The sequence below is a fragment of the Heteronotia binoei genome, chromosome 3 (assembly GCF_032191835.1).
Source record: "Heteronotia binoei isolate CCM8104 ecotype False Entrance Well chromosome 3, APGP_CSIRO_Hbin_v1, whole genome shotgun sequence".
Taxonomy (NCBI): Eukaryota; Metazoa; Chordata; class Lepidosauria; order Squamata; family Gekkonidae; genus Heteronotia; species Heteronotia binoei.
The window spans coordinates 172227357-172247692 of NC_083225.1; the positions used below are offsets into that span (position 1 = coordinate 172227357).

General features: G+C 43.1%; 1 protein-coding gene across 2 annotated transcripts in view; it reads right to left on the reverse strand.

The window, feature by feature from the left end:
* The window catches only part of ARHGAP42 (Rho GTPase activating protein 42), a 248868-nt gene that overhangs the window by 180090 nt on the left and 48442 nt on the right, over window positions 1-20336 (reverse strand). For both annotated transcript variants that reach the window (XM_060234906.1, XM_060234907.1), the window contains exon 2: window positions 9443-9538. In XM_060234906.1, the coding sequence (XP_060090889.1) occupies window positions 9443-9538 (96 nt within the window). The remainder of the gene's footprint in view (window positions 1-9442; window positions 9539-20336) is intronic.

The following is a 20336-nucleotide window of genomic DNA, read 5'->3' on the forward strand; positions in this document are numbered from 1 at the left end:
TTATTCAGAATGTAAGCTTTAATGTGCATGCACATTTCATCAGACAAAGACCAAAAGAGAAGTCATGTTGGATCAGGTCAATGGCCCATCCAGTCCAACACTCTGTTACACAATGACCAAAAAACCAGGTGCCATCAGGAGGTCCACCAGTTGGGCAAGGACACTAGAATCCCCCCCACTGTTGCCCCCCCCCCAACACCAAGAATATAGAGCATCACTGCCCCAGACAAAGTTCCATCTATACCTTGTGGCTAATAGTCACTGATGGACCTCTGCTCCATGTTTATCCATAGTGCTACATATAGCTGGTGGGCAGTGGTAAAGCATGCAGGATAGTACAAAGCTGGAATCCAATGGCAAAATACTGAAATTGTTTCCCCACACAACTGATGCTATCCAGACAAACTTGCTATTCTTACAATTTGTTAATTTCACTATTTTGCCACTGGATTCTAATTTTGCACTATTTTGCATGCTTAACCATTGCCCAGCAGCTATATGTAGAACTGCACATTGTACCCCATTTCATCATCTGATGAAGTACGCATGCACATGAAAGGTTACGTTCTAAATAAAACTCTGTTGGTCTTAAAGGTGCCACTGAACTCCACCCTTGTTCTATTGCTTCAGACCAACACGGCTGCCCACTTGCTGGATCTATCCTTGTAACCAGCAGCACTAAAACTGAAAGGGCCATTCTCTATTCACCTACTTGAGATGTCACTATAAACCTTGTTCCAACTCTTAATACAGACCCTATTTTTAATTTTACCATCGTGTACACCACAGAATAAATATTTATTTTGATATTATGTTATTTGCTGTAGTTTGTCCCTTGCAGCATTTTCAGTGAAAAATCTTCAACCAGTGGTTGGAAACATGAACGCATTGGGTAAGGATGAACACATTGCCTATAAAACCAGACTAAACAGAGGTGTTACGGGCTTATAGCCCATATGGGAATAGGTGCACAGTCTGTTCTGGATGGGACAGTCTGTTCTACCTGGAAAAGTAGGTTACACGGCTTGGACATAGGCTTCTTTATGGAGACAGGTGGTTGAAGTAACCACTCCTGCGAATCTCTCCAGCTTCAGACAGCATGTCAGCAGTAGCTGTTCCTGCAGAAAGTTGATCCACCCATCATCACATATAACTCTGTTTTCAAGTACTAAAAGCCTGGGCAAGACCAGACACATGAGTCAAAGGACACCATATGCATATTGTGCGGCTCTAAAAGAATTTCTCTCTTTAAATCACTTCTCCAAGCCAAGCCAGCCAGTGGCTTGGAGAATTTACTTAAATTCGCTTTCTTTCTACCTCTCCCTTCCCATCTATTTGCCTTCCTTCCTGTTCATGTCTTGCAGCTCTCAAACACCTGACATTATTCTATGTGGCTCTAACGTTAAGGAAGTTTGGCCACCCGTGATGTAGTGGATACCAAGCTACAGAGGTGAGCACATACCACCACTTATAGCTCTTCCTCTCCCCCCCCCCCCACCCCTACTGTTGAACAGGCAGTGTTACAGGAAGCCAATGCCGCCCTCCCAGCCCAGAACAATTGCCTCAGATACCCTGTGGTTAAGATGGGCCCTTCACTGGCTGCTATTTTTATTGAATTTCAATTGCTTGGGGCTGGGGTTAAAGTTTAAACTGTTGCTTTTATGCCACTTTTTTGTGAACTGCAAATAATGCACTAAATAAACAGACCAAAATAAAAACTCAAAGGGACAGTGTTAACCTGACATTCACCTTTTACAGCGCAATCCTAAGCACATTTTCCTGGGAGTAAGCCCTACTGAATAGACCAGAGTAGAATTCAGAGTAGACCTGCTTAAGCTTACTGTCTTAGCTAGCACACTGAAAGGACTGAACAAGACAGCTTTTTACTAAATGGCCGTGCAGAATACTGACTACATATTGTCTTTTCTACCTCAGGAGTTGTACAGGCCATAAACTTGCTGCTTTGTTTGTTTGTTTGTTTGTTTTAAAGAAAGAAAGAATCCAGGCTACCCACAAGCACTGAGTGGAATGCCCAAGAGCCAGACAACACTCAACAGGGTGAGTGGGGAATCAGTGTCATGGGTGCTGGGGACCCTGCAGAGGAAGTTGAGTCTGACGAGGAAACTGTGCCCCTGCCACCTGCACCAGTGCCCCTGCCTCCTGCTGGAGAAGATCCCAGCCCCCCTGCCTCGCCCTCTCGGGTGGCTCGTGTGCGTGACCGCCTCCGGCAGGACCTCAGGGATCGGAGGAGGGCGGCACGCTCACAAGCAAGACGCTCCCTGAGCCCTGAGTTCTGAGAGGATTCTGGCCCTCCTAAGAGCAAGGATGCTTGAGCTATGACAGGATCCTGGCTGCCTCCCTGAGCCAGCAATTAGCCCAAACGGGCAACAGCCAGCAGAGGGCTATATAGCTGTGGGCTTTGGGAGGAGGCTTTGTGGAAGCAACTAGTCATCTCCCTGACATCCTAGCATCCACTCCGGCTTGACTTTGGTTCCTGACTCCCTGACTTTGGCTTTTGACTTCTGGACTCCCTGACCTCGGCTTCTGGACCTCGGACCTGCGATACTTGTACACTGATTTGGATTTGGCGCCTCAGACCCTCCTGCTTACTGGCTACAGACCTCGGACTGCCTCTGGACTTTGCCTGACCCGGCCCCAGCCGTGACAATCAGAGGCCATATTCAGACATCATGAGGCCTGTGAGGCCACAACAGAAATTACACAGATTATTGCCATGCCCACTCTCTCCCTCTTACTTCTCCATCCTCAACTCCACTTTGCCAAGATATCTGAACCCAGAGCCCGGGGAAACTGAATCCTGAACCACAGTTTATTGGGGGGGAAATAAATTCCAGTCTATTTGCCCAGGTACCTAAATTTGCACATGGGAGCAAACTGGTGTTTAAATGAAAGCTTATTAAACTACAAAGCTTTGGATTTTGCTCCGGGCATAAAGGAAAAGGGAGGCAGAGATGGCAGGGTCCATTCAAACATGAGAACGGCGTTCAGGAACATACATCTGTTGTGAAGTCTGAAAATCACAAGTAATTGCTGAGGAATATGCATTTCTTTTAGAAATGCATCTCAAGTGCCTACCATGCTCCCTTCTGGACTCAGCTCACCACAGCTAAGGTAAGGTAAGGGGTGACATCACATCATGATGTTTTCACGGCAGACTTTTTATGGGGTGGTTTGCCAGTGCCTTCCCCAGTCATCTACACTTCCCCCCCCCCCCCCAGCAAGCTGGGTACTCATTTTACCGACCTTGCAAGGGTGGAAGGCTGAGTCAACCTTGAGCTGGCTACCTGAACCCAGCTTCTGTCAGGATCAAACTCAGATCGTGAGCAGAGCTTAGGACTGCAGTACTGCAGCTTTACCACTCTGCGCCACGGGGCTGCTTCACCAGTTACACTGCCCATAATCTTGCTGTCTGGAACTTGGCTCAGCTCCCATGTATTTAGACAGGGCTTTTTTTGAGCAGGTATGCACAGGAACACAGTTCTGGCTGGCTTGGCATCAGGGGGTGTGGCCTAATATGCAAATGAGCTCATGTTGGGCTTTTTCTACCAAAAAAGCCCTGACCATACATACTAGTATGATAACACATTTGCAAAACAAAACTTTTTATTTCATTTACATGTAATTTCTGAACTCTTCTGTCAAAGGATTGGTGTGGTACCTCAGAGGTGTTAAAAGAAATAATAAAACCAGCCTGTGCCAGGGGGTGTGCCCTAATATGAAAATGAGGTCTTGCTGGGCTTTTTCTACAAAAAAAGTCCTGTGTTTAGATAACCTTTTGCTTCCTCAGTTTCCCTATCCCAGTGACCTCAGGGCATCAGGACACTGCTCAACATGAATGGCAAAACAGAATACAACCCCCCCCCCAAAAAAGGGAGCTGTCTTGAAAAGATAAAACATATAAGCCATATAACACCTCCTCAAAGCATTATGCTTCAGAGATATTTGCACAACCTGCTATAAAAAGCAGGCCAGGGGTGAAGGGCCATCAGATGACTTAGAGCTGGGGATTCACAAGGCTGACAAAATATTTGCACACATTAATGCTACAGGGCTGGCCAAATCCGCTTATTGTAGGAGCCACATAGAATAAACATCGAAGGAAGGAAGGAAGGAAGGAAGGAAGGAAGGAAGGAAGGAAGGAAGGAAGGAAGGAAGGAAGGAAGGAAGGAAGGAAGGAAGGAAGGAAGGAAGGAAGGAAGGAAGGAAGGAAGGAAGGAAGGAAGGAAAATAGATCGGGAGAGGTGGAAAGAAAGCAAATTTACATGCATTCAAGTCACTGGCTGGCTTGGCGAAGTGATTTAAAGAGAGAAATGCCTTCTCCAAGCTGGCTGATGGTGCCGTAGAGGCTTCAAGAGCCCCACAATATGTGTGAAAGAGCCGCATGTGGCTCCTGAACTGCAGTCTGGCCACCCCAGCTCTACTACTGAAGGAGGAGGCAGTGCCGCTTTTGCATAGGAAAGAACAATTCTGCTATCCAAAGCAAAACTCCTGGTTGCCTAACTTTATTCTGATGGCAAATCCTTTAAGGATGTGGTTTGACAAATGGTATACCTGGTATACCTGCTTTCCAGCACTGTTAGATTTCACCTTAGTTTTGCTGAGAGCTGTCTCAGATATTAAAGGCAAAAATTCCCACTGCTCTCCCTACCCCACTTCAACCCCAAAGAAGCTCGATCAGAACAGGTTTTTGTTGCTGTTTTTGCTGTCAAGTCATAGCTGACTTTGGGTGACCCTGTAGGGTTTTCAAGGCAAGAGCTGTTCAGAGGCGGTTTGCCATTGCCTGCCTCTGCACCATGACCCCGGTATTTCTTAGTGGCCTCTCATCCAAACACTAGCCAGAACCAACCCTGCTTAACTTCTGAGATCTAACAAGAACAGACTAGCCTGGGCTATCTGGGTCAGAACAGGCAGGCTATTCCCCCGAAAACAACAATAAACGGGATCACAGTGTGATGGAGAGTGTTTAGCCAGCAAGGAAACAGAAGGTTTTGTGCTTGCTTATTAAAAGATAAAGAGCCCTGTGGCTCAGAGTGGTAAAAGCTGCAGTACTGCAGTCGGAGCCCTCTGCTCATGACCTGCGTTTGATCCCAGCGGAAGCCGGTTCAGGTAGCCAGCTCCAGGTTGACTCAGCCTTCCACCCTTCTGAGGTTGGTAAAATGAGTACCCAGCTTCCTGGGGGGAAAGTGTAGATGACTGGGGAAGGCAATGGCAAACCACCCCGTAAAAAGTCTGCTGTGAAAACGTGAAGAAGAAGAAGAAGAAGATATTGGATTTATATCCCGCCCTCCACTCCGAAGAGTCTCAGAGTGGCTCACAATCTCCTTTATCTTCCTCCCCCACAACACACACCCTGTGAGGTGGGTGGGGCTGAGAGGGCTCTCACAGCAGCTGCCCTTTCCAGGACAAGCTCTGCTAGATCTATGACTGACCCAAGGCCACGCTAGCAGGTGCAAGTGGAGGAGTGGGGAATCAAACCCGGTTCTCGCAGATAAGAGTCCGCGCACTTAACCACTACACCAAACTGAAAGCAATGTCACCCCAGAGTCGGAAATGACTGGTGCTTGCACAGGGGACTACCTTCACCTTTATTAAAAGATAATGGCTTGCTCCTTATCACAGCCCAATGGAAGAAGATATTAAGGCTTTTGATGAAGTGGCAACACAAAACAGCTAGTTATTCACCCTGCATCCTAACAAAAGAATGAGCTCTGTTGAAAATGGTTATATGGCATTATTTTATGGTTGTTATTGTTGATTTTCTATGTAAATGATATTTGTGAAATTCGTAAGTAGTTTTATTTTTTAGAAAAATTAGTGGCCCATCTATCACAGTTACGGTTTTTTGCATTCAGTAAGCTACAATTCTCCAGCAGCATCTTGTGAGATTTCTAGGGCCCAAACACAATCTGGTCCCCTAGCCCTGGTTATAAAAAGAGTTCCAATAAACTTAATTATATAAAATCAGTTGTTTGGGAGTGGGGAGGTAAATAACACCAACAGTGTAGCGAAATAACACTGATGCATTATTTTCAGAAATGGAGACCCCAGGATGTCACTGGGGAACAGTGAAGGGCTTTCCACTGGGAAATGACTGGACACTGCCATCCCCAGTAAGAAAACATAAGAGCTTTCATGGATTGGGAAGGAAGTGGGGAGGAGGCAGTGGCAGCCACAGCTTTTTCAGCTGCTCTCTGGTCCTTCCTGCAGCTGCTGGCCTGCCCCCTTAACCTGGCACTCACAGTGAGCACGTGGGGGGGCCGGCATAGAAGCCGGGAACCTCCGGCACAGTTTCATCTGGCGATCAGCTGATCAGCGGGGGGGGGGGGTGCCTCACTGCCACAGGAGGTGGTGGCAGCTACAAGAGTGTTGGACTGGAGGGGCCATTGGCCTGATCCAATATGGCTTCTCTTATGTTCTTATGTGACACAGAGTGTTGGACTGGATGGGCCATTGGCCTGATCCAACATGGCTTCTCTTATGTTCTTTAGATCGCCTGGGAGCGCAGCGCTCGACCACTCATTCTTGGCCAAATGGGAGAGGCTTTGGCACTGGCTCCTCCCACATGGCCCAGTACCCCCTGTATTCCCAGAGATGCATGGGAAATTAGTTGCACTATAGCAGTTTCATGCCCACGAAGGTAACATAAGAAAGGGTGCTGTATCAACACCGCCAGTAAGTAAATGCATATGCAGGAGTGCACACATGCAAACATGACTTGGTTTATCCCATTTAAACAGGCACCTGAGACACATTCAATCTCAAAGTCACACTTCCCCCGTTGATTTATATTTCTTTTCAAATTTCAGAGGAGATGAAAGCACACTTCAGGAAAACGTTAAATGTTAGCATGTTTGTCATCCATCATCGATGCCTGAAAAATTGCAGATGTCATTTTGGAAGATGGGAGGATTGCGGCTGTTAACAACAAGCAGAATGATACATTGTATATTCAGCCCAGTCTATTTCTAGGAAACATTAATATAGCCATATGACGCCACCACACACTTAAATGCAATCGTAAAAATAGGAACACGATAGATTGCAACTATCTGCACGTGCTCACATTTGAAACCGAGAGACAAAGTCTTGTGCTGGATGCATTAAATTTCAATTTTTAAAAAAATCAGCTCTATCTTGGAAAGTGTGGGCTGCTTGCAATTTGAAAGCAAAATTTTAAAAAATGCAACTATTTCCAGTGTTTTCCAGAAAAAAAAATCAAGCCAATGTTCCTCACAGATTAAAGGTAAAGGTAGTCCCCCTGTGCAAGCACCAGTCGTTTTCGACTTTGTGGTGACGTTGCTTTCACAATGTTTTCACGGCAGACTTTTTATGGGGTGGTTTGCCATTACCTTCTCCAGTCATCTACACTTTCCCCCCCAGCAAGCTGGGTACTCATTTTACCGACTTCGGTAGGATGGAAGGCTGAGTCAACCTTGAGCCAGCTACCTGAACCCAGCTTCTGCTGGAGTCAAACTCAGGTCATGAGCAGAGGGCCCTAACTGCAGCACCTCTTTTTTATTCCCACACTCACAAGTATCCCCCATTTGTCCACCAGCCTTAATGATGTATTACCCTGCCCCCTTAATGTATGGCAGGATTTACTATTTATAATGTTGGTTTACTGAATTTTTTAGTTTATCATAGTTGGCCATCTTGAATATACACTGGTAAGGTGGGATAGAAATATCTTAAATAACAGCTCTACTGACTCAGCAAGTAATTCTTCTATGATAAAGACATTTTCCATGATGACAATTTTATTTATTATTTTATTAATTAATTAATTTATATCCCACTTTCCTCATGGCAGCTTTTGAACCACAAGTAAAGCATTACAGTTTTAAACTATAAGAAATTTCTAAAGGAAACACTTTACAAGAACTATCTAGGCACATGTGCATATTTAGAAACAGTTCTTTTTATCATAGGCAGTCCATGATAAATAAAATTAGTAGCTATTGCTACATTTTTTACAGTGACAGTTGACAGCTGCCATTTTCAAAATATCTCTCCCCCTCCCCCTTCCCAACTGCAGACACACAGGGAGATTTGTCATGATTCCTAAATGTGGGACTCAGGGCTTTTTTTGTAACAAGAACTCCTTTGCATATTAGGCCACACACCCCTGATACTAAGAGCCCTGTAAGCTCTTGGAGGATTGGCTATATCAGGGGTGCATGGCCTAATATGCAAAAGGAGTTTCTGCTACAAAAAACGCTCTGGTGGGACTGATTGTAGTTTGCTGCTTCTGGACTACTTTTTAAAAAGGCAGCTTCTGAAGGGCAACAGCATCAGCAGATATTTGCTAAGGTGCACTTTGGTTTTTGTTAGTTTAACTTTTGTTCTCCCAACTTTCTTTGATATACATGACAATCTATCTAGCTGCAGTCAACTTGTAAACCAGAAATCCCATCACCGAAGTCTGAAGTCAAAATAAATCAACTGTCAAGCCTTTCTTCACAATTCTTGGGATCTTCTTAGGTAACTTTCAGTGCTCTTTACCTGAAGACATGTGCGTGTACACGGAAAGTTACATCTAGATTTCAACTTTATTGGTCTTATTAAAGATGCTACTGGACTAAAACTTTGTTCTAGTGCTTCAGACCAACATGGCTACCCTCCCGAACATGTCTGAAGACATTTTTAAAAGACTCCCCAGAACAGGAGACTCTCCAAGACAGCCCCAAGACAGGAGGGAGTGGCTGTGGCTCAATGGAACAGACGCTGCTTGGCATGCAGAAGGTTCCAGGTTCAATCCCCAGCACCTCTAATTAAAAACAGAACAGGCAGTAGGTGATGTGAAAGACCTCTACCAGAGACCCTGAAGAGCTGCTGAAAGTCTGAGCACACAACATTGACCTCAATAGACTGATGAGTTGATTCAGTACATGGCAGCTGCCTGTGTGACACAAGAGGTCCTTAGCAGAAAATGATCCAACTGCAGTGTGATTTTTTTGAGTTTTCAGTTAGGGAAGTCAATGAATGTATTAGATCAGCTGTAAATCTGCAGTTCAGGTAAGTGACCCAACAGTTATTGTAGACCTTCCCCATCCCAACAAAGCAACAATTCAAGCCTCAAGATAAGACAACTGTAAAAAACAGGGACAGATAAGCTACATTCTGGTCTCGCAAGCAGCAATCCAACACCATCACAACTGCAGAGAAATACAACAGGAACATGCAATAACAGGCAAACCAGTCAGTCAGGAACAACTCAAGCATTCTGAAAAGCAGAGTTTAGAGTTGTCCCACATCCCTACTTTAGATGTCAGGGAAATACACACATTTTAACCAGGTATCTTTCAGACTCCAGTGGACAATGCACTTTTTCCGTGGAAATGCCTCAGGACAGACAATAGCAAAATACAGATAACATACAGATGCTCAAGAGTCACAATGAAAAACAAACCAAAACACTCACCAATGCTGATTTCATCATCTGTTTCAGCATCTCCAATGCACTCAAACTGAAAATCTTGGAGCGACTGGGAAAATTTCTGTACAGCCATTGACAAATCTGTTTTTTAAAAATAAATAAATAAATAAAAAGAGAAAGAGAGATGATGTAAATTATTAAAAAATAATATTGTGAAGTGTTTTCTTAAGAGCTTAAAGTTTCATTAGGCTGCTTTTGCTAAAAGTATTTCCATATGCAATAGACTCGGTTGCAGCTTACTTCAGAGATAAATGTGTATAAAATCATCTTTTAATTGATTTAGAAATGTCAAGTTTCCAAAATATTTGAAACTATTAAAAATGATTTTTTCACTCCAGAAAACAACAGAATATTGGGGCACCGAAATATTTGCAGTACTTGCTGCCCTTTCAAACCTAAACTTACTGTGCTGTTTTAACAACATAAAATGCACAATTTATAACCAAATCAGAATATAAAAACTGCTTGCGATGTTATTTAAAGACTCCACCAAGCTTACAGAAAATAGCACTTTGGATGAGTCTGTACTAGTACAAGAGGACAATGAAAACACAAGGAGAGTAATAATGGACTATTTGTATCAGTGAAAAATATGGACACTTTGCAAAACAAAAAAAAGAAATGGACTGTGATCTACCTGGAGCAGTCAGACAGACTGCAAACACAATTCCAGAAGGTATCACATGACAAGGCTCCTTGCTTTTGTTTTGCCTTTCCAGAAAAAATTCCAACTCAGATTTTCCTAGAAAAATCCACATCACCAGACCACCAGGCAGCAGATGCTGGGAAATTCCTTCCTTTTACTGAGGCCTTGGAGATCTACTACCAGTCAGAGAAGACTGTGTTGGCCTACAAGAGGTCAACAGCCATTATAAGGCAGTTTTGGGTGTTCATCCCCAAGACTTGGAAGGTTGCATACCCACTGAAAATGCCTACTAGAAATGGAGAAACGTCATTGTACTTGAATTGCAGTGTACCGGCTTGGAAACCACCACGGAGGAGGAGGAGGAGGAGGAGGAGGAGGAGGAGGAGGAGGAGAAGAAGAAGAAGAAGAAGAAGAAGAAGAAGAAGGAGGAGGAGGAGGAGGAGGAGGAGGAGGAGAAGAGGAGAAGAAGAAGAAGAAGAAGAAGAAGAAGAAGAAGAAGAAGAAGAAGAAGAAGAAGAAGAAGAAGAAGAAGAAGAAGAAATTGGATTTATATCCTGGCCTCCACTCTTAATCTCAGAGCGGCTCACAATCTCCTGTATCTTCTCCCCCCACAACAGACACCCTGTGAGGTGGGTGGGCTGAAAGGACTCTCACAGCAGCTGCCTTTTCAAGGACAACCTCTGCCAGAACTATGGCTGACCCAAGGCCATTCCAGCAGGTGCAAGTGGAGGAGTGGGGAATCAAACCCAATTCTCCCAGATAAGAGTCTGCACACTTAACCACTACACCAAAGTGGCTTGCCACTTTGAAGTTGAGGTGGAAGGGCACCTCCTCCAAACTGCCCCATATCATGTAGCACAGGAGCATAGAATCATAGAGTTGGAAGGGACCTCCAGGGTCATCTAGTCCAACCCCTTGAACAATGCAGGAAACTCACAAACACCTCCCCCTACAGTCACAAGATCTTAATTGCTGTCAGATGGCCATCTAGCCTCTGTTTAAAACCTCCAAGGAAGGAGAGCCCACCACCTCTCGAGGAAGCCTGTTCCACTGAGGAACCGCTCTAACTGTCAGGAAGTTCTTCCTAATGTTGAGCCGGTAATGTAGAGTTGGAAGGGGCCATACACACCATGTAGTTCAACCCCCTGCTCAATGCAGGATCAGTCTAGAGCACCCTCAAGCATGTCTCCACTACCCTTTACCTGGAAATTGTAGTAGCGTGCAAAAATAAAGGAAAAGAAATAGATCAATTAGCAGATCATTGACTCTCTGATGGGCATAATCTTCTTTTCTTCCCCCCACTACAAAATTACCCTTGATAACTCCCCACCCCATGCAAATCCATCCATCTGCCTAATATCTTTGAGCAGCATCCTCTGCATTTACAAGTCTTGACAAACACATGAAAAATTGAATTATAGTTATTAAAAGCAGAAGCTCATCTGGTAGCTTTAACATACCGAGCTACTGCACGATATTTATATTTTACATATTAATATGTGTTTTCTGTTACTAAAGGCATGGAATTCGACACACTCTTGGTGAATGCTCTGCAAACTCGGGGGCTGCTTCCTGTTCCTAGACAGACAAAAACGTTTTCAGGCATCGTGCACCATTTTAATTTAGCAGCCGTACATTGAATGCTCAAGAACACCCAAAGAAGTTGGGAGTTTGAAGAATCCAGCAGATCTGAAGAAGCAGTTTTCTAACTGTTTTCTGAGGAAGACTGGGATTCTACTTGAAAGGATTTTGTCAATGAGAAAGTATGCAATGGTGGGCAAACTTTCCTGAGAAAGATGTTGGCAGTTCACATGGGCAAGCAAGCCCAACAGGTCTAAGAAGCATACTATGTGAATCAAAGAAAGCATTACTAGAAGATGCTCAAGAGTTCTCTGCAACATGTAGAGGATATTATAGTGGACATACAGGGATTCTGGGTGGAGAAAAAAGTTGTCAACTCCAGGCTTGGAAATTTCTGGGGGTGGACCCTAGGGAGGGTAGGACCTCAGCACTGAGTCCACTCTCCAAAGTAGCCATTTTCCCCAGGGGGAATACTCTCTTACTCTCTGTAGCCTGGAGTCCAGCTATAATTCTTGGATATTCTCTAGGCTGCATCTGGAAATTGGCAAACCTAGTGGGGAAAAGTTTCCAGGCAGCTGAAAGTTGCTAATAAACTGGGGGGGGGGGGGGGGGGGCTGTGTTCACAAGACAGAACTTAGAGGAAAAAGTCATTTGATACATTTTCGTAGATTTTTTTAAAAACCCAAATTGCTTCTTTTTTATGGTTACAAAGAGCTAAAAAATACTAAAAAGGATTTAAAAAACCTAGTGTATTTATACCAAAGCAAGGAGGGGGGGGAATAATGCTATATCAATATTGTATGATCTACGGCTCGTAGTCCAGTAACTAGTCCCAGTTGTGTCTATGCACATCATAAGATGCATCCAGACCTTTCATTAGGTCTTGGATGAGTATTTTAAGTAGATGATGATACAGTTCCAGATACATATTGATAGAATTAATGGGTTTTTCTTGAGCTTCCCTGAGAAAGCTCCCCTGACCTTTCAGGGCACATAAAATGAAAGAACAGCATGGGGAGAGGGTTTAAAACAATTGGGTTTCTGTGCCATGATTGCTTCATTGTTCACTTAATACATATTTTGTCATAAGTAATCCTTAAGATACTGTCGAAGCCTGCAGTGCATTTAAAAAACCTAGTGTATTTATACCAAAGCAAGGAGGGGGGGGAATAATGCTATATCAATATTGTATGATCTACGGCTCGTAGTCCAGTAACTAGTCCCAGTTGTGTCTATGCACATCATAAGATGCATCCAGACCTTTCATTAGGTCTTGGATGAGTATTTTAAGTAGATGATGATACAGTTCCAGATACATATTGATAGAATTAATGGGTTTTTCTTGAGCTTCCCTGAGAAAGCTCCCCTGACCTTTCAGGGCACATAAAATGAAAGAACAGCATGGGGAGAGGGTTTAAAACAATTGGGTTTCTGTGCCATGATTGCTTCATTGTTCACTTAATACATATTTTGTCATAAGTAATCCTTAAGATACTGTCGAAGCCTGCAGTGCATGAAGAAAGAATAAGAAAACAACTCTTTCCATAAAATCTTGACTTCGAACGTGCAACGCCCTGTCGTGTTAGTGAAACAGAAAGGGTTGCATCCTACCTTGCCACTCAGTGAACGATACGCTGTCTTTTGCCAGAGAAAACAGCACTTAAATGAGACACCATCAGAGGTTGTATTCTGGTTGTAATCTGTTTTAATTCACCTGGTTTTAACTGTCTAAATGTAGGTAGTTTTATTTCTTGTTGTACATAGCCCAGAGCCTAGTCAGGATGGGGCGATTCATTAAACTCTAATTCTAGCAACAACAACAACAACAATTACTACTACTACAATCATCATCATCATCTTCTTCTTCTTCATCTTCTTCTCCTCCTCCTCCCCCCCCCCCCCGGCCACACACTTAACTCAGCAGAACCAAGAAAGAAGCTGCAATATTGGTAAAATATGCCCCTGACTTGGATGGTCCAGGCTAGTCCAATCTCGAAAGCTAGCTTGGGTCAGTGCACAGGAAGGCAATGATGAACCAGCTCTGTAAGTCTCTTTCCTTGAAACCCATAGGTCAGCTGTTCTTTGACAGCACTTTACACACAAATGCTCAAAAGCCCTAGATGCCATTACTGCTGTTGCATTCTGCATCAATGGAAGTTGCTCTTCAACAGCAATCCCATGGAGAGGAAAGCATAAGAAACCTAACCTGCGAATGGTTCCAGTTGCACTTCTAAACATACTTCTCAGAAAGCAAACCCCATTGAACTCAATAGGTCTCAGTTCTGAGTATGCATGCTTAGAATTGCATTGCAAGACACCTGTAACAGCATCAAGATATATCTTCTCCAGGTAAGTACACAGTTGGCATACCAGCTTATGATGAGCAAAAGTATACCTGACTATAGTACCCACACCCAACCACAGCCAACAACTTGTCCAAGTATATACTCAAACCACAAATATGGTTCTTCAAGGAGAGTGCTAATTCTTCCAAGGTAGATTATATATCTGCACCCACATCAGCTAACTAAGGGATCCAGATGTTTTGAAGCAGTTTTGAGCAAGCTGTACAATATACAGGAATGGGAAATATAAATGCTCCGTGCTTTGATTTCTCTGCAACCTCAGCATGGCTGCAATAGAATTTTTGACCTCTTTTGTCTAGAAGCTGAGCAAACAGCCTCAGCATCTTAAAATAAACTGAGTGCTGCACAGAAATTTTTAAAAAGACAAGTCCTGGCCTGAATTTAAAATCTAAAGATTGGCACTAGCAAAAGAAGGGCAGGGTGGATAAAAAGGAGATGATTCAAATGCAATATTCTGTATACATTCTGAAGAATGGTTACAGGTCAATGTTAAAGAATGGTTACAGGTCATTGAGAATTTCCATTTTTGTATTACTTTTAAATAAACTTTTTTTAGGGAAATAAACCAAGCAAAGAAAAAAGTCTTAAGAACTTTCAAAAATTAGAGACAGCGGGCCACAAACACCCAGTGCAAATAAAGAAACAGAGAAAGAAACGCATGAATACAAGATGAAACAAGCATATTGAACTTTTTAAAAAGCCCTTTGAAAATGTAATTTGCTATATCATCTGGGAATAATTGTACCGCATTCCAGAATTCAGAGAATACAGAGACAGGCTGCCACAGAGCATTCCTGTTCTACTAAATTTATTTACTACTGACGTTGGTGTTTTGTTCTTTTCTTCCTTTTTTAAATTTTAACTTCTTATTTCTGCTTATTCAATTTATGCCTATAATTACATAATGCATATATGTGGTGGCTCCTTGGAGCTAGATGCCACCCCCAAAAGATTTTTTTTGGTCACCATTTCTCCAATGGAGAAGGGCTTTTTCTGACAGAGAAAGGCTTGAACATAGCCTTCTGAAAGTGTCACCCTGCAAAAAGCTGAAATCGGCAACCCCCCTACTCATGCATTACCAGTGGTGGTCCCTTATACCATGGGACAGCCTCCTTGAGGTCATCAGGGAAGCCTCCATGTTTCCATAATTTTGGAGGAGGAGCTGTTATTATACCCCTTTCTTCACTACCTGAGTCTTGGAGCGGCTTACAATCACCTTCCCTTCCTCTCCCCGCAACAAACATCTTGTGAGGCAGGTGGGGCTGAGAGAACAGCTCTGAGGGAACTGGGGCTGACCCAAGGTCACCCAGCAGGCTTCATGCGGAGAAGTGGGGAATCAAACCTGATTCTCGAAATTAGAGTCCACTGTTCTTAACCACTACACTAAACTGGCTCTCACAGAATTGTTCATGAGAGCTCTTTTGCTTTGTTGTCCTCTCCAGAGGACATGGCTGGCCACGATGTGAGACAAGATGCTGGACTAGATAGACTATTGGCTTGATCCATCAGCGTTCTTCTTATGTTCATGTCCAGAAGTGACAGTAGTATGGAAATCTGTTGTCATTTTGGAGAACTCCAGGCTAGAGTCTGTATTGATCCTCAGTTCTTTCTTTCAAGCAGCTTACTTTTTTGTTAAGAAATAATCCATAGACTCAAGCGATTGTTGCCCTTTAAATATGTGTACAGAAATCAATGGATGGTAGTACAACGCACACAAGTTACTTAACTGTCAAGGTGTAAATAGTTATGTTTAAAAGAAAACAGAAGCAAGGATTCTCCAGTAACTTTTTAACTTTTGTACTATAACCCAAATGAACCATTGATGTGTATCTGTTGCCAAGAGGTCAGGTATAGGAAATCTAAGGCTTATGACATGCATGCTTTGTATACGAGTCAGGCCTCATCAAAGTTATCTGGAACAAAATGCTGACTAATGTTTGGTTCAAATCTTTGGCTCAAATCAGCTTTAAAAAGGGATTAGATTCATGGAGGATAAGTCTATCAGCGGCTATTAGCTATGGTGGCTGAGAGGAAACTCCACATTCAGAGGCACTAATCCTCTGAATCCCAGAGCCAGGAAGCAATGTCAGGCAAAGGCCTCTACGTGTTGTTGGCTGACCAGAGCAACTGGCTTGCCACTGTGTGAGAAAGGATCTTGGACTAGATGGACTAGATCCAACAAGCTCTTCTTATGCTTTTAACATTTGCGGTTGTATTCATAAATAAGTCAGAACAAATAAGGAATGAATAAGGAACTGGGCACCAACTTCAGCCTCAGTTTCAGAACATTATGGTTCTCATTGGTTTGCGTTGCTTGGGTTAGCTTAGTAAACTTCTGCACTCTTCCTATCACATCAAATAATTCAGAACAAAAGAATGAGACTATCCAGAGAAGAGAACTTAACAAATACAGTAATTATAGCCCAATTTAGCTGTATCAATTAATAAAATATTATCACAATTCTAATGCAACGTTAATGGCTTTCCATAGATTCTTGCCAGAGACTGTTTTGTTTTCGAAAGAGAGAGAAAATATAAAAGTCCCCATTTCTGGTTTGTACTCCTCAGCTGTTTTTCTTCCCTTGTGCTCTTCAGAATACATCCACAGATGAAACTCTTTAAAAATGCCCGTAAAACATATAGGTCCTGCATGTTTTCTGGGTATAAATCTGTTATCCTCTTGTTCCATAAAATGCCAACAAGAGTTGAAGGAGACTGGGCAAAAACACTGAGGCTCTGGGGGTTATGCCACATATTACAAAGCCTAAACCAGAAAAGACACTGAGTCATCAAGTGATAGAAGCAGATGCTGTACAAGAGTTTATGAAACATGAAGTATTATCTCATCTTAGTTGTAAAACAGAGACACTCATTAGCAACTCAAAAGGCTATGAAAGATGAGATGCATTCATATGTAAACATAAAAATGTGGGTTGAAATTACGTGGATAAGACCCCTGTCCCAGAAGCTGCCTCCCCCTCTTCCCTTTTATGTCTTGATTACCTCCCACACCTTCTAGTTTGTAGCAGGCTACAGATTCCCATTGCATCTGGGCAAACAACACACTGCAAACTACAAGGGCAGCTGAAAAGAAGTGAATAAGCCCAAGGCTCCCCTTTGAAATGAATAGAAACCAGCATATATATTTTACCATTTACAGCAGCGGCCTTCAAGTTTTCTGAATTCATTCAATGTCAGTGGCCTTAAAATGTTCTAAATTCAGAGAACCTTTTCCACATCAGTTCATCTGCCAAGGGAAACTTTTCTGAGCAGATGGTCTTCCATTACTAACTCTCTCACTGAGGAAACACCAACAAACATCTAGACATGAAGCAAAAGCCACAGATTTAAGGGACTAAAGTATCTTTAGTAGGAATGGGCATGAACCGGGGAAATGTGATTTGGTTTACGGCTCATAGAAGAACCACAAACCGAACCAGTATGCGGCCCTGCAAACCCCACTGAAAGGGACCACAGCCCTTTAAACAGGGTTCGCAAAAAGCCTGAAAAAACAGCTGAACTGACTCGGAGTCCCTTTAAACCCCTGCTTTCTTCTCCATCGCAAACCAGCACAAACTGCACAAATTGTTCTAAAAGTTAATGGAAGTTCATGATGGTAAATCTATCATGAACTTCTGTTCACGAACCATGAAGAGTGCAAAATTCATAACAAATTTGGTTAATGGTTTGGTTCGTGCCCATCGCTAATCTTTAGTAGACAAGGAAGTGAAAGGGATGAATAAGGAAGGACACACAGCCTTCTCAAACTCCTGTTTCTGCTCCATCCACAAGCAGCGCAAAATTTGTTATGCATTTTGCTTTATGATTCTGTTCATGCCCATCCCTAATCTTTAGTAGACAGGGAAGTGAGAGGGGTTGAAAAGGAAGGATGCATAGCCTTCTCAAGGAAAGTGGCTAGTGTCCATGCCATCAAACTGACAAGATAAAGGTTTCCATGTATTTAGGGAATTTCCCAGGTAATCAGGAAAATATGACGATATAAATTTAACTACAATAAAATTACCACACACATGGTTCATCTAAAAGGACTCATGAGGTCAAAACATGTTCCAGTAGACACAGAATGTTGAGAAAATTCTGAGGGTCAGAGGGACTGAGGAGCTTAGGGTGGAGCCTGAGGGAGGCGGGAATAGTAAGGGGAGAGTGGTATAATGCCATGGAATCTATCCTCCAATGAAGCCATTTTCTTCAGAACTTTGCTTTCTGGTCTGGAGATCAGTTATAATTCCAGATGCCAAAGCCCCACCTGGAGGTTGACAGTCCATTCCTAGTGTGCATAAAGGATTGGGGGTGGGGGACATGAACACTATGCTTAGTTCTTTCCTATCTCACGATTTCTTCAAGGAGTACAAGGCAAAATGCATTATCTTTTAAAATTTCCCTACTCTCCTTCCCCTTTTTATATTCACAGCAGTTCAAAGGTACTGAACTATAGGGTTGGACGCAGAAGAAAAAAGGTAAAGGTGCAAGCACTAGTAGTTTTCAACTCTGGGATGACACTGCTTTCACAACGTTTTCACGGCAGACTTTTTACGGGTGGTTTGCCATTGCCTTCCTCAGTCATCTACACTTTCCCCCCAGCACGCTGGGTATTCAATTTACCGACCTCGGAAGGATGGAAGGCTGAGTCAACCTCGAGCCGGCTACCTGAACCAGCTTCCACTGGGATCGAACTCAGATCATGCGCAGAGGGCTCCGACTGCAGTACTGCAGTTTTACCACTCTGCGCCACGGGGCAGAAGAACCACCTCTCAAATAAAGCACTTGGTGGATTTCCCATCTTTTCAAAAAATGCTTTGATGGGAGCTTACAATGAGATCTCTCTTCCCCAGTTCCATGTTTGAAATTAGATGTCTCCTGTTCTGAGTTCTTGCCAGGTACAAAGCTGAAGAGACATATTTAACCAATCTAATTGCTGAACAAAGTTCAAGTCTAGGGGCACCTTTAAGACCAACAAAGTTTTATTTAAGGTATAAGCTTTTGTGTGCATGCACACTTCTTCAGATACATTGAAATGGAAGTTATCGGTCCATACTACGATCAAGTTCGTTAAATCTGTTAAAGATCCCCGGGTTATAGGATGCCCGTTTGACCACTACAAAGGCAAGAGCCTTTTCCATGGCTGCCCCTGCCCTCTGGAATTCCCTCCCTGAGGAGACCAGGGCCCTGTGGGATTTATCACAATTCCGCAGGGCCTGTAAGACATATCTGTTCAGGCAGGGTTTTAATAACTAAATGGAGGTACTTTTAACATCTATGGGTGTGTGTGTGTGTACTATCTACCCCACAATATCATCACAAATTAATTCAAAACAGACAGAACGCCATCTGAACTGTGTTTAAACTGTTTTAATATTTTAATGTTTTGATAATGTTTTATTGTTATAATGTGAATCTGTCATCGAATTGTGACCGTTGTTAACCGCCCTGAGCCCGTTTGGGGAGGGCGGGATACAAGTGCAATAAATAAATAAATAGAGGTAGAGGGTTAGCAGCAAATTAGCATACAGCATTATAAAGGTGCAAGGACCAAACTGGAATAACAAGCTTAGTTTATGTGGACATCATTTGTTTGGATTTAATTCCAGGGGGAAGCATAGTGAAGGAAATAAATATATCACAACTGGAGACTGAAGGACATACATACCCTTCTTAACTATGGGATGCTGAGAGTAATTAACTGAGACCATGCTATCATGCTCCATCAGTCCCACTCAACATGGAGACAACAGTACAGCATCCTCTACTCTGAGGTGCTATTAAAACATTCTTCATCTGTAATATCCCAGGGATGTCATTTGCCTAGCTTGTAGTGGGAGGCCTCCTAATGGTTGGGCCCTCCCTCCTACTCTTTTTCCTCTGAGGGCCAGAAGTGGCATTCGAAAATCCGGAAGTGACACCAGTGCATCAGCCAAAAGAGGGGATTGGATAAAAATATGGAGCAGAGGTCCATCAGTGGCTATTAGCCACAGTATGTGTATATATATGTGTGTGTGTGCATGTGTGTGTGTTTGTGTGCGCATATATACACACACACGCACACATATATTGGCCACTGTGTGACACAGAGTGTTGGACTGGATGGGCCATTGGCCTGATCCAACATGGCTTCTCTTATGTTCTTATGCTCTTAAAACTTTGGTTGTCCCTGAAAACCTCATGGTAATTAATCCACAGTTTCACAGCCAGTGACCTAACATCCTTACAGCCATCCAAGAGTCCCTTAAAGTGAAATATAAGGTGTGACCTTGTTTCGGGAATTACA